The sequence below is a fragment of the Ceratotherium simum genome, chromosome X (genome assembly GCF_057802395.1).
Source record: "Ceratotherium simum simum isolate JZ-2026a chromosome X, ASM5780239v1, whole genome shotgun sequence".
Classification (NCBI taxonomy): Eukaryota; Metazoa; Chordata; class Mammalia; order Perissodactyla; family Rhinocerotidae; genus Ceratotherium; species Ceratotherium simum.
The window spans coordinates 68360488-68381282 of record NC_141940.1 but is presented as its reverse complement, the minus strand read 5'-3'; the positions used below and the strand labels follow the sequence as shown (position 1 = coordinate 68381282).

General features: G+C 35.5%; 1 protein-coding gene across 1 annotated transcript in view; it reads right to left on the bottom strand.

The window, feature by feature from the left end:
* The window catches only part of ATRX (ATRX chromatin remodeler), a 192191-nt gene that overhangs the window by 41108 nt on the left and 130288 nt on the right, over nucleotides 1-20795 (bottom strand). The window contains exon 19 of the mRNA XM_087427779.1: nucleotides 5492-5600. Within this exon, the coding sequence (XP_087283905.1) occupies nucleotides 5492-5600 (109 nt within the window). The remainder of the gene's footprint in view (nucleotides 1-5491; nucleotides 5601-20795) is intronic.

Here is a 20795-nt window from a genome sequence, read left to right as displayed (position 1 = left end):
TGAAACTGAAAATAGAAAGAAAAAAATAGAGAAAATCAATCAAACAAAAGGCTAGCTCTTTGAAAAGATCAATAAAATTGACAAACCTCTAGCAAGACTGACCAAAAACAAGAGAATACACAAATTATCAATACAATGAATGAAACAGAGGCTGTCACTATAGACCCTGCAGACATCAAAAAGATAATAAGGGAATGCTATGCACAATTCTATACATAAATTTGAAATTTAGACGAAATGAACCAATTCCTCAAAAACCACAAACTACCACCAATATGAAATAGATAATCTGAATAGTCTTATAACTACTAAGGAAATTGAATTAGTGATTTAAAAACTTCCAAAAAAGAAATCAGCAAGGCCAGAAAGTTTCACTGGCGAATTCTACCAAAAATTTAAGATTAACACAAATTCTACATATCTCTTTCAGAAAACAGAAGAGAGAACACTTCTCAACTCATTTTATAACGCCAATACTATCCTGATACCAAAATCAGACAAAGACAGTACAAAAACAAGTGGATACAGACCAATATCTCATAAATATCCCTCAACAAAATATTAGCAGATAGAACCCAGTACTATATAAAAAGAATTATACACCATGACCAAGTGGGGTTTATTCCAGGGATGCAAGGCTGGTTCAATATTTGAACATAAATCTACGTAATTTACCATGTTAACAGGCTCAAGAAAAAAAACAGATGATATTAAATGAGGCAGAAAAAGCATCAGACAAAATTAAACACCCATTCATAATAAAAACTCTCAGCAAACTAGGAATAGAGGGGAACTTCCTCAACTTGATAGAGTATCTATGAAAAATCTACAGCTAACATCATAGTTAATCAACACTGAATGCTCTTCTCTTAAGATCAAGAAGGCAAGGATGTCCACTCTCATCACTGCTCTTCAACATATCATTGAAGTTCTAGCTAGTGCAATAAAGCAAGGAAAGGAAATAAACAGCATATAGATCAGAAAGGAAGAAATGAAACTATCCTTACTTGCAGATGACATAATAGTCTAGTAGAAAATCTCAAGGAATCTACAAAACAAACTCCTAGAACAAATAAGTGAGTTCAGCAAGATCACAGGTAAAAGATCAACACAAAAATCAACTCCATTTCTACATACTAGCAATGAACATGTGAAAACCAAAATTAAAAATACATTATCATTTACAATCACTCAAAAAAAATTGAAATACTTAGGTGTAAATCTAACAAAACATATACAGGACATATGTGCTGAAAACTACAAAAGACGATGATGAAAGAAATCAAAGATCTACATAAATAGAGATACAGTGTTCACAAGAGACTCAATATAGCAAAGATATTAATTCTCCCCAAATTGATAACAGGTTTAATGCAATTCCTATTAAAATCCTTGCAAGATTTTTATAGATATAGAGTATTCTAAAAATTTATATATAAAGGCAAAGATATTAGATTAGCTAAAACAACTTGGGAAAAGTAGAATAAAGTGGGAGATATCACTAGACCTGATATTAAGGCTTACTATATAGTTATAATAATCAAGACTATGTGGTAATGACAGAGGGACAGATATATGGCCCAATGGAATAGAACAGTGAACCAAGAAATAGTCGCACACAAGTATAGCCAACTGATTTTTCACAAAAGTGCAAAAGTAATTTGGTGCAAGAAGGATGGCTTTTTCAACAAATGGTGATGGAGCAATTGTACATCCATAGGCAAAAAAAAAAAAAAAAAAGAACACGACCTAAATCTCACATCTTATACAAAAACTTATTCAAAATGCACTCGGACTTAAACATAAAATATAAAACTATAGAACTTTTAGAAGATAACACAGGAGAAAATTTTCAGGGCCTAGGGCTTGAAGAAGAGCTCTTGGATTTGACACGAAAAGCATGAAAAAAGAAGAAATCATTGACAAACTAGATTTCATCAAAATTAAATAGTTTTGCTCTGTGAAAGACCTTGTGAAGGGGTTAAAAAGACAAGCCATACACTGGCAGGAAATATCTGCAAACCACATATCTGACAAATTACTCATCTAAATTATATAAAAAATTTTCAAAACTTAGCAATAAAAAGGCAAGCATCCAATGAGAAAATGGGCAAAAGACATGAAGAAACATTTCACCAAAGAGGATATACAGACGACAAATAAATGCATGAAAAGATTGTTCAACATAACCAGCCACCAAGGAAATGCAAATTAAGACCATAATGAGATACCACTACACACCTATCAGAACAGCTAAAATAAAAAATAGTGATAACACCAAATGCTGGTGAAGATGCAGAGAAACTTGATCTCTCACACTTTACTAGTGGGAATGTAAAATGGTGCAGCCACTCTGGAAAACAGTTCGGCAGTTTCTTAAAAAACTAAATAGTCACTTATCACACAACCTAGCAATCACACTCCTGGGCATTTATCCTAGAAAAATGAAAACTTAGGTACACAAAAACCTGTACACAATGTTCATAGCAGCTTTATTTGTAATAGCCAAACTTGGAAACAACCAAAATGCCCTGCAGTAGCTGTATAAGTTTGTATTAAACAAACTGGTACATCCATACCATGGAATACACACTATTCTGTAATAAAAAGGAACAAACTATTGATATACACAACCACTTGGATGGAACTCAGGGGCATTACGCTGAGTGAAAAAAGCCAATCTCAAAAGATCACATACAGTATGATATCATTTATATAACAGTCTTGATACGACAAAATTATAAAGATGAAGAACAAATTAGTTATTGCCAGGAGTTAGGGATAGTGGTGAGGGTAGTGGTAAGGATGGGTATGACAATAAAATGGTAGTAAGAGAGCAATCTCTGTGGTGATGGAATATTCCTATACCTTGAATACAGTGGTGGTTACCAGACCCTCTACATATGTGATAAAAAGACACACATACACATGCACTGAAACAGTGTCAATTTCTTGGTTTTGGTATTACAGGTATGTAAGATGTAACTATTAGGGAAAATTAGGTGAAGGGTTCACAGGACCTCTCTATACTATCTTTGCAAGTTCCTGTGAATCTATAATTATTTCTAAATAAAAAGTTAAGAAAAAAACAGTATCACGCTAACCAGAGACCCTGAGACTATTAAAACCTACTTTCTGTCCACATAAGACAATATTAGAAACAGTTATTATCTTAAAGTTTATCTTTTTTTTTTTGTGAGGAAGATCAGCCCTGAGTTAACATCTGCCAATCCTCCTCTTTTTGTTTGTTTTGTTTTGTTTTGTTTTTTTGCTGCGGAAGACTGGCCCTGGGCTAACATCCATGCTCATCTTCCTCCACTTTGCCAATCCTCCTCTTTTTTTTTTTTTGCTGCGGAAGACTGGCCCTGGGCTAACATCCATGCTCATCTTCCTCCACTTTATATGGGACGCTGCCACAGCATGGCTTGACAAGTGGTGTGTCGGTGTGCGCCCGGGATCCGAACCAGTGAACCCCAGGCCGCCACAGAGGAGCGCATGCACTTAACCGCTTGCGCCACTGGGCCCGGCCCCCTTAAAGTTTATCTTAATGTGCCTTTCCAACTGCTTTACCATAAACAATTATATTTACATTCTCTTTTCTGAAAATTACTGAGTCATGAGAAAAAGAATATAGATAGACATAATCTCTAACATTTGTGGATTTGATCTGGACAGGTTTAGCTACTCTAGAATAACTTCTCAAATCCATGATATGTATATATATCTAGAAGATGAATTTGAATCAGAGACACTTTTTGGCATATGTTGAGGGGGGTTAATTTCCTAGTGAGTAAGCCAAGCTGACAATTCAGCATCCACGTTTCAATGTTGTTTCCTACTGGTCATCAAATATGGATGTTATGGGACAAATCATATGCTATTTTGATACTCATCAGTTTGGGAAACTGAGCAAGTCAAAGATTTAGATTAAGTTTGACAAGTAAGGCTAGGGTTACTCAATAAAATTACTTCTTCACACTCATGCACAAATAATAATTTTTAAAAACATGGCAAACAATATAAAAATGTACTCATTCTTTAAAAAACTATTTAATTATATGCTTTTTTAACTTTACTGTACTCAAACCATTCCTTTGTAAGGTCTCCCAGACTCTACAGATTTTAAATACCTAACAGAATTAACTCTTCTGTGGTCTAACTGGAATTTCTCTAGCCTTAACCCTAGGTGTAGTTTAGGACTCTGCTAGAATTCAAACATGTTTTACACACACAGTATAATATCTTTCATACTTTTAAAACATTTATTAGGGTATACCTCAGTCATCTTTTTTTTTTTTTTATAATTTTATTTATTATTTTTCCCCCAAAGCCCCAGTAGATAGTTGTATGTCATAGCCGCACATCCTTCTAGTTGTTGTATGTGGGACGCGGTCTCAGCATAGCCGGAGAAGCGGTGCATCGGTGCACACCCGGGATCCGAACCCGGGCCGCCAGCAACGGAGCGCACACACTTAACCGCTAAGCCACGGGGCCGGCCCCTACCTCAGTCATCTTGCCATTAAACTAACCCCATCTCTTCATCTTTTTCTTAAAAGTCATGCTTTCACACATGTGAATGTGTGTGTGCATATGTTTATATGTATGTATATAAATTTTTCTCTTCCAAATGCAGTTCAAGTCTGTTAATTGCTTAGTTAAAAACAACATCAACAACACATCCTATACCTAAATGGTTTAAAGTATGATTCAAATTTCTACAACAGATAAATATATCAGGAATACTCTGTTAACTTTAAAATCCTCTAACATATTTGTCACCAAAGATGATATAAAAATGGCCAATAAACACATGAAAAGATGCTCAACATCAATTATCATTAGGGAAATGCAAATTAAACTCACATGAGATACCATTACATACCTATTAGAATGGGTAAAATAATTTTTTAAAAAACAATAATATCAAATGGCGACAAGGATGCAGAGCAACTGGAACTCTGACGCACTGCTGGCAGGAATGCAAAATTATACAAGTGCTGTGGAAAACTGTTTGGCAATTTCTTACAAAGCTAAATGTAAACTTACCATACAACCCAGCAACTGCACTCCTGGATTTTCATTTCACTTGGGTAAATATGTAAGGGTCACACAAAACCTTATACATCAATGTTTAGAGCAGTTTCAATTTTAATTCCAAATCCTGGAAACAACTCAAATATCTCTCAAGTGGAACTGGCTACACTGTGATACATCCACACAACGGAATACTACTCAACAATAAAAAGGAACAAACTATTGACATATACAGCAATATGGATAAATCTCAAATGCATTTTGCTAAGTGAAAGAAGTGAGACTCAAAAAGCTACAAATTTTATGATTTCATGAGTGAATTTCTTGAGGGATGATGAAACTATTTTATATCTTGATTGTATCTTGCATTAGTTACCAAAAAAAGTGAATTTTACTGCATAGAGATTTTAAAATAATTTTAAGAAAATTTTCTATACATACAGGAAGTATTTCCTACCTCACATTAGTTTCATCATTAAATTCTTCAGCCCATTTTTTCCTTGATTGTGCAGTAGTAGAACCATCTAAACGGTAATAGTCAATGTTTCGGAGCCACTTCCCTTCACCTGAAAATTTAACAAGAAAAGAAAAAAGAGACTTGATATACTGTTCTGCAGTAGTAACAGATTTTCTTCCTTGCTCATCATTTAAAAACTGGTTATATATATTCTATTTGCATAGCAAAACATACATTTTTTTTAATCAAGGGGTAATTCATTGCATTACAAATAAATTCACCACCAATTTCCTTCCAACAGATATCGAATAGCAAAGGTACTTTTAAAAAGTTTTTCATCTACATTTGAATTTCTTAAAAGATTTCCTTGATTAGAATCCTTTAAAACCATCAAAAGAATATGATTAAGTTGCATTATGCTCGCGAAGCTTGCTTTTATTTAAATCTGTAAAGGGCCAGGTTTTCATCATCCTTATTAACAAGTTGATACTGATCAGATAAAAACCAAGACAAAGAAGGCATTTAATCATTCACCGAACAAATATTTACTGAATGCCTATTATATGCCAAAAACTGTTCTATGGTCTAGCCACAAATATTAGTGTATGTTCCTATTTCATGACAATTATGTGTATGTGTATATGTAAGTAAAGGATTGTGACTTTGCTAAATAGTGATCAGACATGTCAACTTCTGGACAGTGAGGTGAAATTTTACCCAAGACTTACATTGGTACAAAAATACCAAGGACTTAAGTGCTTATGGCATTTTTATATTTTATCATACATCATTTCCATTCCAATTCTTTAACTGTAAACATAATACCACTATTTCTCATCCAAGTAAAATACATATCATCACACCCCAGAGTCTCATAAAAAAAGTTGACAAAACTGAGATTTGTGTCTTGCAGCAAATTTTATACTTAAATGTAGTACAATAGTTTAAGAGATACTTTGACATGTTTATTACTTACCCATATCTTTACTTATATTGAAAACCTAGAATTTCCTTGCTGAAAATTCAGTAATGGCTAAAATTTTAAAGTCAATTTATTTATTTACAGTTTCATTTCTTTCAGTTGGGAAAAAAAGGCATACACATCTAAAGCAAAAAGAATTTGAGATAGATGGTTCAATAAAAAAGTAAGAGACTAAAGTCACATTTGCATTAACTATTCACTTGAACAGGATAATTATTAAAGTAAATATGCTAATCATAAATGAATAGAATATGATATGAATATTTTAAAAAGTGTCTCAACATAGCTTTCTGTGGTAATACAAATGAACAATCTGTACTACCACTTCTGTGAATCCAATATTTAAAAACTGATTTATAGGTTAATAATAAAAAATATAGACTTTGGAGTCAGACTTCCTGAGTTTAATCCCGGTTTCACATTTACTAGTATTTTCACTTCAGGCAAGTAATTAAACTCCTTGTGCCTTAGTTTCTTTATATTTAAAAATGAGTATAACCAGAGTACCTATTGCATAGTGTTGTTGTTTATTAAATGACTTAACTAAGGAAAAAAAACCGACTCAGAATAATGCCTGTCACATGGTAATTAAGCTTATTGAGTACTTAATATTATCACCCACGATCCCACAGTAAATTATATCCATCTTTATTATGCCACATGTTATATGTTTGAACTCTCTCTATAACATGATTTCCTGTAATACCCCTTGAACCTAATTCAGTGCCCAATATGCAGTAGGAGTAGTAGGTACTCAAAACATAAACTGAACTGACTGATGGTTAAAGCAAATGTTTTCTGAAGACAACTTAACTTATAAAATTAGATACAAACTAGCAGGCAAACGGAAAAAATATTCAACCTTACCAGGCATCAGAAAAATACAAATTAAAACAATGACAACTGTTTTTACCCATTAAAGATGGGGAAAATGTAATTATAGTACTATAGGTATATAGTAAAATGGGCATTTTCCATTTATTCATGGTGGTAAACTGATATAACTTTTTTGTAATATAGCCTTTCAGATAATGAAACACAACCAGAACATAGAATCTGGCCAATAAAACTAATATACACTGACAACAGAAAAATATATTTAAGTCAACATTATACTTAAACATAGTCAAATCAAGAAATACGAATACCCGCTACCCATACATATGTTAAAGACATGTTGATAAGAAGGGACTCTAGAAACAAAGAAAGGGGGAGAATGAGAAAGATAAAAAGTGCCAGTATATTCCTAGCACTGAAATGTAATGGGCACATAAGAAAATTTATCACTAGGACATCATTCTCTACAGAAAAGAACTAGAGAAGATCCAGATAAGGGTAAGGTATTACCCTGCCACTTCAGCAAGTATTTACTATGGACCTACTACACGTCCAGCCCTGTGATAGGCACAGAGTATGCAAAAATGGATAATAGTGAGCCTGTCTTCAATGAACACAGATTTTAAGAAGACAGACAAGCATAATTACTTTATAACATGAAGCACTCTCTGGGAGCAAAAGCCGTGGAATCATCTGACCCCCGTCTTTCTTTCTCACACCCCATTATATAATCTAAGAGCAAATCCTACTGGCCCAATTTTCAAAATATGTAAAGGACTGAATTACTTCTTAGCACCTCCCTTGCTACCACCCTGGTCTAAGCACTACTGATTCTTACTGGATTACTGAAATAGCATCCTAATTGGTCTCCCTCCCACTCTTGCCTCCTATAGTCTGGTTTAACACAGCCTCTTGAGTGATTCTATTAAAATTCAAGTCAGATCAAATCACTCCTATTTCAAAAACCTCAGAGTAAAATTCATCTCAGAGTAAAATTCAAAGTCCTTATGATGGCCTGCAAGGCCCTATAGAGTTACCTATCTGATCTCATCTCCTTTCCCCATCCTGCTCTTCACTTACATGCTTCAGCCACATACGAGGTCTTGCTGTTCCTTAAACATGTTAAGTATGTTCACATCTTATTGCATTTTCACTTGCTGTTTCCTCTGCTTGAAATGTTCTTCCTCCAGATATCTGCATGGCCCACGTTCCCTTCAGATCTCTCTTAAATGTCACCTCATCAGTAAAGCCTTGCCTGATCACCCTACATACTGTCCTCCAAAAATCTCTATCGCTTTTACACTTTTTCATTGTTTCTCCACTGCATTTTTTACCATATATTTACTTGTTTGTTTCTTATTGGTCTTCCCTAACAAGAATGTAACTTCTGGGAGGTTAGAGAAATTTTCTCTTTTGTTAAATTCTTTATCCTCGGCACCTACATTGTGCCTTGTACACATTAGGTATCCTACATTTACAAAATGAAAGGAACACTGGAATACTTCATGGGTTCTGGAAACATTTAATTTGAAGCTTAGTAATGTGGCAGTGGCTTAGTGGTGACTCTTAGCTCCACTTGGGGAAGGAGGAGAGAACTCTTCACTCTTTAAGCACCCAAGGTCCAAGATAATAATATTCCACGTAAGATTTTGCTTGGGGAAAAAAAAGAATTCCACTGGTAAATATACTATTAAACCACTGATATAGTATGTGACATGGTATCAAAGAGCTAATGTTCCTTTTTAATTACTATAGTGACCTAAGCAACCAATGCCTAAAAATAAAGATACCATCTGAATATGACTTGCACAGGATGTAATTAGGGTTTTACCCCCTAAAAATAAGAATTTATTGGGACTGGCCCAGTGGTGTAGTGGTTAAGTTCACATGCTCCAATTTGACGGTGCAGAGTTCGTGGGTTCGGATCCCAGACGCAGACCTATGCAGTGCTCATCAGGCAATGCTGTGGTGGCATCCCATACACAAAATAAAGGAAGACTGGCATGGATGTTAGCCCAGGGACCATCTTTCTCAAGCAAAAAAAGAGGAAGATTGGCAACAGTTGTTAGCTCAGGGCCAATCTTCCTCAGCAAAAAAAAAAAAAAAGAAAAGAAAAAAAATAATAATTTGTTGTATTTACAATGGAAACAATAATACAAAGTCCTATCAATATAATTGGTCAGAAATTAAAAATAACAGCACCACATTCCAAGAGTACTCAAGGTACAATTAGATGAAAACAAAAAAGCTACAAAAAGGCTACAATATAGCTTCCTTTTTGAAAAATTTTCTTCAGCAAGAATAGGCTTATCTCTCAATAGCTGTTAAAAGAAAAGCATGATTCTGATCACTCAAATAATTACACGATTATCTGTAGAAAAGTGTTTCCCTTTTATTAGAAAGAAAATATAAGTACATCCTTTATATTGTTAATAAGTAATTATCAACTTTAATATTCAGATGAAGAAATATGACTATTACTGTAAATAGTATTTATACCATACATTGTATTATTCTCAAATAGGAAAACAGCATACTCTTAAAATCACTGATTTTACATGGGAATTTAACCCCAAGAAATCTAAAAAACATCCACTGCCACCAAGATGCCCACTGTAGATTATCTATAATAGTGAAAAATTAAAAATAATAATCTCACCATATAATAATAGAGAAATACTTAAGTAAATTATGATATTTACTGGACAGAATATCATAGAACTGAAAGAGATAAAGATTATGTAGTAATGTCAAAATGTTTATGAAATGATGGTAAGTGAAAATAAAAAATTTAATTTATGGGGAGAGAGACTTCTGACATGACAGCATAAGGAGCTCCATGAACTTGCTCCCCAGCAAAACTGATCAAAATTATTTTTAAAAATGGTGATGATGGCTACATGGCAATGTGAATGTACTTAATGCCACAGAACTGTACACTTAAAAATGGTCAAAATGGTTAAAACATTTTTCCCTTCCAATTTGGATTTTTTTTCCTACTAACTGACTGATAAGGAGAAATATGGTCAAGACATACTAAGGAGCTGTCCGGGATATTTTGGGGTAGATACATTAGACCAACTCCTTACTAAATCATAGAAATACTCTCCCCTCAATTTCCTGGGCACTTAAATTTCTGTATTTATTTGTCTAATATCTGTTTACACCATTAGATTTTAGCTCCTTACGAGAGAGACTACAGGAGTGACATCATCATCATGGTGGCATGAGAGGATCCCTTTGTCTCGCCTTTAATCTACAGTGAGAAAAACATGCATAACCCAACAAAGGCTACATTGCCCATCTCACCAGGACAAAGGAGACCTCTACACACTGGTACACACAAGGGGGGTGGATTGGAACATGTGGAGGAGGCTAAATGGGGAGGAGCAAAGGCAGGTCCCAGGACAGTGGACCCTCAACTGTGGTGGATGAGCCAGCCACTCCCAGCCCGAGAGAACCCAGTAGGTAGCAGTGAAGGCATGAATGCGACTCCACCCAGCGAGCCGCAGTGACATTTGCAGGCACAGGGAACAACAGCAGCTGAGGCAGAGCCCTGTGATCCAAGGACCCCAGTCGCGGCTCAGAGCCTGGTAGCAGCAGCAGCAGAGGCGCACAAAGAACTCAGACCACCCCAGCCACAGCAGTGCCTGCGACCACAAGGTAGGTAATGGGCAACAACAGAGGTGGCGCCCCAGGAACACAACTGCCTTCCAACCTTCCCCCTCCCCACACTATGATGGCAAGAGCTTCTGACCCTGGTGATCCCAAATGCAGTGGAGGCATAAGCCAGCCATGTACCCCTGGCAGCAAAGACAGCGACTGCAGTGACACCAACAATGGCAAGGCATCAGTGACCCCAAGAGGCACAGGAAGTGATGATGAGAGTACAAGCAACAGACCAAATAGAGGCGGTGGAAGATGGAATGTGCAGATAGTTCAGGTAAGAAAAACCAAAAACTAGTACTACAGTGCCACCTACTGAAAAAGAGAGGCAGGCCTCTAATCTCCAACTGGTTGAAAAGTTTGAATCAAAACAAAGCTATACCTAAATAAGAAAAGTGTTTGCTATGCCAGCAGAGGAATAACTGAGAAAAAAAACAAAAAAAGCCATGGGAACACAGCATCACAAAAAGAAAATAACATTTCTCAAGAAAATCAATATAAAGTCATGGAAGATTGTGATCTTCCAGACTTCAGAATAGCTGTTATGAAGAAACACAATCAGCTACAAGAAAAGTTTTTTAAAAAACAATTCAATGGGCTAAGGAATAAAATCAGTGAACAAAAGGAATACTTTACCAATACTTTTTAGACTGAAACTCTAAAAAAAGAACCAAATAGAAATTCTGGAGCTGAACAACTCAGAAAAAAAATGAGATGAAGAATGCATTAGATGGCACTGGAAAGAGAGGTGATCATATGTAAGAGAGAATTAGCAAGCTCAAATATGTAAACTAGAAATGATGCAGGTAGAAGAGGAGAGAATACTAAGACAAAAAAGTGTAGAAATTCTGTGAGAATCATTAAACTCCATTAGAAAGGACAACATAAGGATAATAGGTATCCTAGAAGGAGAAGAGGGAGAAAGGGGAGCAGAAAGCTTATTTAAAGAAATAATAGCTGAGGGCCGGCCCTGTGGCTTGGTGGTTAGGTGCGCGCGCTGCGATGCTGGTGGCCCGGGTTCGGATCCCGGGTGCGCATCGAGGCACCACTTCTCCGTTCATCCTGAGGCCGAGTCCCGCATACAGCAACTAGAAGGATGTGCAGCTACGACATACAACTATCCACTGGGGCTTTGGGGGGAAAAATAAAATAAATAAAATCTTTAAAAAAAAAAAAAAGAAATAATAGCTGAGAACTTCCCAAACCTGGGGAAGGAACTGAATATACAAATCAATGAAGGTAACAGAACACCCAATTATTTCAACGCAAAAAGACCTTCTCCAAGATGCATGATAAGAAAACTGTCAAAGGCAATGACAAAGAAAGAATATTAAAGGCAGCTGGGGGGGGGGGGGGACAATGACCTACAAGGGAACCTCGATTAGGTTATCAGCAGATTTCTCAGAAGAAATGCTACAGGCCAGGAGAGAGTGGAATGATATATTGAAATACTGAATGATAAAAACTGTCACCAAGAATACTCTATCCAGCAAAGATATCTTTCAAGTATGAAGGAGAAATAAAGGTTTTCCCAGACAAACAAAAGCCAAGGGAGTTCATTGCAACAAGACCTGCCTTACAAGAAACGTTGAATGAAGCTCTCCTACCTGAAACAAAAAGGCAAAGGTACAAAAAGCTTTGAGCAAGGTGACAAATAGCCAGAAAGAATCAGAAAATCACAACTCTATATCAGGTTAGTAAACAATTATAACAAAAAGGTTAAAGGGAAAGGAAGAATTAATAATAACTATAACGACTTCAATTTGTTAACAAACAATAGAAAATGGATAATTTGTGACAACAAAAACATAGACAGGGCAGAGAAAAAGGATGAAACCTGCATATACAAATGAAGATAAGATGCTATCAGCAGAAAAGGACTATCTCATTTATAAGACCTTTTATACAAACCTCATGTAACCACAAAACAAAAATTCAGGGCAGAGTCACATAACATAAAAAAAGAGGAAACTGAGAAACATATCAGAAAAAAAAAAACACCAAATTGAAACAGCAGACAGAAACAAAAGAGAAAAGAAACAATGGAAATATAGAGCAATCGGAAAACAAAAGACAAAATGGCAATATTAAATCCTCATATATCAATAATCACCCTAAATGTAAAGGAATTGGATTCACCAATCCAAAGATAGAGAGTGGCTGGTGGATTAGAAAACAAAACCCAACAATATTCTGCCTCCAGGAGACCCATCTCAGCTCTAAAAACAAACATAGGCGCAGAGTGGAGGGATGGAAGACAATACTCCAAGCAAATGGCAACCAAAACAAAGCAGGTACAGTCATACTTATATCAGACAAAGAAGTGCTTAAGCCAAAAAATAAAAAGAGACAAAGTAGGTTATTATATGATTATAAAGGGGACAATTCATCAAGAAGACATAACATTTATTAATATAGATGCACCTAACATATGAGCACCAAAGTATATGAAGCATTATTAACAGACCTAAAGGGAGAAATTGACAGAAACATAATAACATTAGGAGACTTTAATACCAAACTTACAACAATGGATATATTATCCAGACAGAAAGTCAACAAAGGAACATCGGCCTTCAATGAAACACTACACCAGATGGACTTAATAGATACATACATGAAACATTCCATGACCTAATATTCAGCGTTCATGAAGGTATGGCGCAACAGGTACTCTCACAAACTCTTTGTGGGAGTCTAAATTAGGATCAGACACTTTGGAAGACAATTTCACAATATCTATTAAAATGTAAAATGTGTGCACCCTTTGACCCATATTTCAATTTCTGGGCATTTATTCTGAAGACGTACTTCCACAAGTACTCAAAGACACACATTCTCTGAAGCATTGTTTGTTATGACGGAAAACTGGAAACAACCTAAAAGCTTGTCAAAGGGGGTTAATAAAACTACGGTATAACGGTATGTTGCAGAACTAAAATTAATGATGTAGGTCTCTATGTATTAACCTTGAAAGATATGCCAAATATATTATTAAACAAAAAAAGCAAGTTACAGAACCTGTATTATGATCCCATCTGTATTTGAACAACCACCTCAAACAAGGCAATTTCATCTATGTATACATGTATGCAGTGAAGTACAGGGATTAACCCTGCCCAAAGAAAGGTTTGGCCTTACAAATAAGTAAAATCAGAAATGAAAGAGGAGAGGTTACAACAGACACCTCAGAAATACAAAAGATTATAAGAGAATACCATGAAAAACTATATGCCAACCAATTCGACAATCTGGAAGAAATGGATAAATTCTTAGAATCATACAACCTTCCAAAACTGGATCAAGAAGAAGTGGAGAATTTGAATAGACCAATCACCAGTAAGGAGATCGAAACAGTAATCAAAAACCTCCCCAAAAATAAAAGTCCAGGACCAGACGGCTTCCCTGGTGAATTCTACCAAACATTCAAAGAAGACTTAATACCTATCCTTCTCAAACTCTTCCAAAAAATTGAGGAGGGGGGAAGCTCCCTAACTCATTCTATGAAGCCGACATTACCCTGATACCAAAACCAGACAAGGACAACACAAAAAAAGAAAATTACAGGCCAATATCACTGATGAACATCGATGCGAAAATCCTCAACAAAATACTAGCAAATCGCATACAACAATACGTTAAAAAGATTATACACCATGATCAAGTGGGATTTATTCCAGGGATGCAGGGATGGTTTAACATTCGCAAATCAATCAACGTAATACACCACATTAATAAAATGAAGAACAAAAATCACATGATCATCTCAATAGATGCAGAGAAAGCATTAGACACGATCCAGCATCCATTTATGATAAAAACTCTGAATACAATGGGTATAGAAGGAAAGTACCTCAACATAATAAAGACCATATATGAGAAACCCACAGCTAATATCATCCTCAATGGTGAAAAACTGAAAGCTATCCCTCTAAGAACAGGAACCAGACAAGGATGCCCACTGTCACCACTCCTATTTAACATAGTATTGGAAGTCCTAGCCAGAGCAATCAGGCAAGAGAAAGAAATAAAAGGGATCCAAATTGGAAAGGAAGAAGTGAAACTGTCACTATTTGCAGATGACATGATTTTATATATAGAAAACCCTAAAGAATCCACCAGAAAACTTTTAGAAGTAATAAACGAATATGGTAAAGTTGCAGGATACAAAATCAACATACAAAAATCAGTTGCATTTCTGTACACTAACAACGAAGTAGCAGAAAGAGAAATTAAGAATACCATCCCATTTACAATTGCAACAAAAAGAATTAAATACCTAGGAATAAACTTAACCAAAGAGGTGAAAGATCTGTACACCGAAAACTATAAAACATTTCTGAAAGAAATTGAAGAAGACACAAAGAAATGGAAAGATATTCCGTGCTCTTGGATTGGAAGAATTAACATAGTTAAGATGTCCATACTTCCTAAAGCAATCTATAGATTCAATGCAATCCCTATCAAAGTTTGAACAACATTTTTCACAGAAATAGAACAAAGAATTCTAAAATTTATATGGAACAACAAAAGACCCCGAATAGCTAAAGGAATCCTGAGAAAAAAGAACAAAGCTGGAGGTATCACACTCCCTGACTTCAAAATATACTACAAAGCTATAGTAACCAAAACAGCATGGTACTGGCACAAAAACAGACACACAGATCAGTGGAATAGAATCGAAAGCCCAGAAATAAACCCACACATCTATGGACAGCTAATCTTTGACAAAGGAGCCAAGAACATACAATGGGGAAAAGAAAGTCTCTTCAACAAATGGTGTTGGGAAAACTGGATAGCCATATGCAAAAAAATGAAAGTAGATCCTTACCTTACACCATACACAAAAATTAACTCCAAATGGATTAAAGACTTGAATGTAAGACCTGAAACTGTGAAAGTTCTAGAAGAAAACATAGGCAGTACGCTCTTCGACATCGGTCTTAGCAACATCTTTTCAAACACCACATCTGACCGGGCAAGAGAAACAATAGAAAAAATAAACAAATGGGACTACATCAAACTAAAAAGCTTCTGCACAGCAAAGGAAACCATCAACAAAACGAAAAGACAACCTAACAATTGGGACAAGATATTTGCAAACCATACTTCTGATAAGGGCTTAATCTCCAAAATATATAAAGAACTCATGCATCTCAACAACAAAAACTACCAACCCAATTAAAAAATGGGCAAAAGACCTGAACAGACATTTCTCCAAAGAAGATATACAGATGGCCAACAGACACATGAAAAGATGTTCAAAATCACTAACTATCAGGGAAATGCAAATCAAAACTACAATGAGATATCACCTCACGCCCGTCAGAATGGCTATAATTAACAAGACAGGAAACAACATGTGTTGGAGAGGATGTGGAGAGAAGGAACTCTCATACACTGCTGGTGGGAGTGCAAACTGGTGCAGCCACTATGGAAAACAGTATGGAGATTCCTCAAAAAATCAAGGATAGAACTACCATATGATCCAGCTATTCCACTGTTGGGTATTTATCCAAAGAACTTGAAAACACCAATTTGCAAAGGTACATGCACCCCTGTGTTCATTGCAGCCTTATTCACAATAGCCAAGACTTGGAAGCAACCTAAGTGCCCATCAAGGGACGAATGGATAAAGAAGCTGTGGTATATATACACAATGGAATACTACTCAGCCATAAGAAAGCGAAATCCAGCCATTTGTGACAACATGGATGGACATTGAGGGTATAATGCAAAGTGAAATAAGTCAGAGGGAGAAGGTCAAATACCGTATGATTTCCTTCATTAAGTAGTAGATAGTGACAACAATGGACGGATACATAGGGACAGAGATTGGATTGGTGGTTGCCAGAGGGGAGGGGGGAGGGAGGAGGGTGAAAGGGATAATTCGGTGCATGTGTGTGGTGATGGGTTGTAATTAGTATTTTGGTGGTGAACATGATGTGGTCCATGCAGAAATAGAAGTACAATGATGTACACCTGAAATTTTTACAATGTTATAAACCAATGTTACTGCAATAAACAAAAAATTAAAAAAAAAACAAAAGCAGCAGAATACACATTCTTCTCAAGTGCACATGGAACATTCTCAAAGACAGACCATATGATGGGAAACAAACAATCTCAATAAATTTAAGACTGAAATCATATAAAGCATCTTTTCCAACCAAAATGGTATGACACCATATGATTTCACTCGTATGTGGAAAACAAACACATAGAGAAGGAGAACAGGAAAAAGGGGGGGGGGGAGGGGAAAAGGGGTAAAGGGGCACATATATATGGTGACAGATAAAAACTAGACTATTGGTGGTCAATAAGCTTCAGTCTACACAGAAACTGAAATACAATAATGTACACCTGAAATTTACAAGTTATAAGTCAATATGACCTCAATAAAATAAGAAAAAACTAAAAAGCAACTAAAAGAAGAAACCTGGAAAAGTCAGAAATATGTGGAGACTAAAGAACACCCTACTGAATAACTACTGGATCAACAAAGAAATCAAAGAAGAAATAAAAAAATACCTGGAGGACAAATGAAAATGAAAACACAACATACCAAAATCTATGGGATACTGCAAAAGCAGAAATGAAATAGAAAGAAAAAGCAATACAGGCCTACCTCAATAAAGAAGAAAAATCTCAAATAAACAATCTAACACTACACCTAAAGGAACTAGAAAAAGAAGAACAAACAAAGCCCAAAGTCAGTAGAAGGAAGGCAATAATAAAAATCAGAGCAGAAATAAATGAAATAGACCCTAAAAAGACAACAGAAAAGATCAATGAAACCAAAATCTGATTCTTTGAAAAGGGAAACAAAATTGACAAATCTTTAGCTAGATTCAGTAAGAAAAAGAGAAATAAGGTTCACATAAAAAAAATTAGAAATGAAAGAGGAGAAATTATAATGGATACAACAGAAATACAAGATTGTAAGAGAATACTATGAAAAGCTATATGCCAACAAATTGGATGACCTAGAAGAAACAGATAAATTCTTAGAATCATACAATCTTCCAAAACTGAATAAAGAAGAAATAGAGATCTGAATAGACCAATTACTAGTAAGAAGATTGAAACAGTAATCAAAATCCTCCCCAAAAACAAAAGTCCAGAATCAGACAGCTTCCCAGGTGAATTCTACCAAACATTCAAAGAAGATTTAATACTTAACCTTCTCAAACTCGTCAAAAAAACTGAAGAGGAGGGGACGCTTCCTAACTCATTTTACAAGGTCAGCATTACCCTGATACAAAAGCCGAACCAGGATGATACAAAATAGAAAATTACAGGCCAATGTTGCTATGAACATAGATGCAAAAATCCTCAACAAAATCCTAGAAAACTGAATACAACAATATAGTAAAAGGATCATACACCATGATCAAGTGGGATTTATTCCAGGGATGCGGATATGGTTCAATACTGACAAATCTATCAACGTGATACACCATGTTAACAAAATGAAAAATAAAAATAACATGATTATCTCAATAGATGCAGAGAAAGTATTTGACAAGATACAGCATCCATTTATGATAAAAACTCTCAAGGAAATGGCTATAGAAGTAAAGTACCTCAACATGATAAGGGCCAAATACAACAAACTCACAGCTAACATTATATTCAATGGTGAAAAACTGAAAGCTATCCCTCTAAGAACAGGAATAAAACAAGGATGCTCACTCTTGCCACTGTTATTCAACATAGTATTGGAAGTCCTAGACAGAGCAATTAGGCAAGAAAAAATAAATAAATGGATCCAAATTGGAAAGGAAGAAGTAAAACTGTTCCTATTTATGGATGACATAATTTTATATTTAGAAAACCCTAAAGAGTCCAACAAAACTATTAGAAATAACGGATACAGTAAAGTTTCTGGGTACAAAATCAACATACAAAAATCAGCTGCATTTCTATACACTAACAATGAACCAGCAGAAAGAGAAATGAATAATACAATCCCATTTACAATCACAACAAAAAGAATAAAATCCTAGGAATAAATTTAACTAAGGAGGTGAAAGAACTATACAATGAAAACTGTAAGACATTGTTGAAAGAAATCAGATAAGACACAAAGAAATGGAAAGACATTCTGTGCTTATGAACTGGAAGAATTAACACAGTTAAAATGTCCTTATGACCTAAAGCAATCTATAGATTCAATGCAATCCCTATCAAAATCCCAATGACATTTTTTCACAGAAATAGAACAAAGAATTCTAAAATTTACATGCAACAACAAAAGACCCTGAATAGCAAAAGCAATCATGAGAAAAATGAACACAGCTGGAGGTATCACTCTTCCTGATTTCAAACTATACTACAAAGCTGCAGCAATCAAAACAGCAAAGTACTGGCACAAAGACAGATGCACAGATCAATGGAACAGAATTGAAAGCCCAGAAACAAACCCACACATTTATGGGCAGCTAATTTTCGACAAAGGAACCAAGAACATACAATGGAGAAGGGAAAGTCTCTTCAATAAATAGTGTTGAGAAAAGTGGACAGCCACGTGCAAGGGAATGAAAGTAGACCATTATCTTACACCCTACACAAAAATTAACTCAAAATGGATTAAAGACTTGAACGTAAGACCTGAAACCATATAATTCCTAGAAGAAAACATAGGCAGCACACTCTTTGACACTGGTCTCAGCAATATCTTTTTAGATATGTCTCCTCAGGCAAGGGAAACAAAAGCAAAAATAAACAAATGGGACTATATCAAACTAAAAGCTTCTGCACGGCAATGGAAACCCTCAACAAAACAAAAAGACAACCTAACATTTGGGAGAAGATATTTGCAAATCATATATCCAATAAGGGGTTAACATCCAAAATATATAAAGAACTCATACAACTAGTAACAAAAAGACAAACAACTTGATTTAAAAAATGGGTGGAGGATCTGAACAGACATTTCTCCAAAGAAGATATATAGATGGCCAATAGGCATAAGAGGAGTTGTTCAACATTAGTAATTATTAGGGAAATGCAAATCAAAACTACACTGAGACATAACTTCATGCCCTTCAGAATGGCTATTACTAAGAAGATAAGAAATAACTAGTGTTGGAGAGGATGTGGAAAAAGGGAATCCTCATACCCTGCTGGTGGGAATGTAAACTGGTGCAGTCGCTATGGAAAACAGTATTCCTCAAGAAGAATAGAACTACCATATGATCCAGGTATTCCACTTCTGGGTATTTATCCAAAGAACATGAAAATACTATTTCAAAAAGATATATGTACCCCTATGTTCATTGTAGCGTTATTTACAATAGCCAAGACATGGAAACAACCTAAGAGCCCGACAGATAAATGGATAAAGAAGATATGGTGTGTGTGTGTGTGTGTGTATGTGTGTGTGTGTGTGTGTGTGTGTGTGTGTGTGTGTGTAAAATGGAATATTACTCAGCCATAAGAAAAGATGAAATCTTGCCATTTGTAACAACATGCATGGACCCTGAGAGTATTATGTTAAGTGAAATAAGTCAGATGGAGAAAGACAAATACCACGTGATTTCACTCATGTGAGGAAAAAAAACAACAAACACATAGATACAGAGAACAGACTGGTAGCTACCAGAAGGGAAAAGGGGTGAGAGGGAGGGCAAAAGGGGAATAGGGGGACATTTGTATGGTGACGGATTGAAACTAGATTTTTGGTGGTGAACAAGACGTACTCTAAGAGAAGTCAAAATAAAATGATGTATATCTGAAATTTATATAATGTTATAAACCAACGTTACTTCAATGAAAAAGAAAGAAAGAAAAAATAATAAGATAAAACACTAAAAA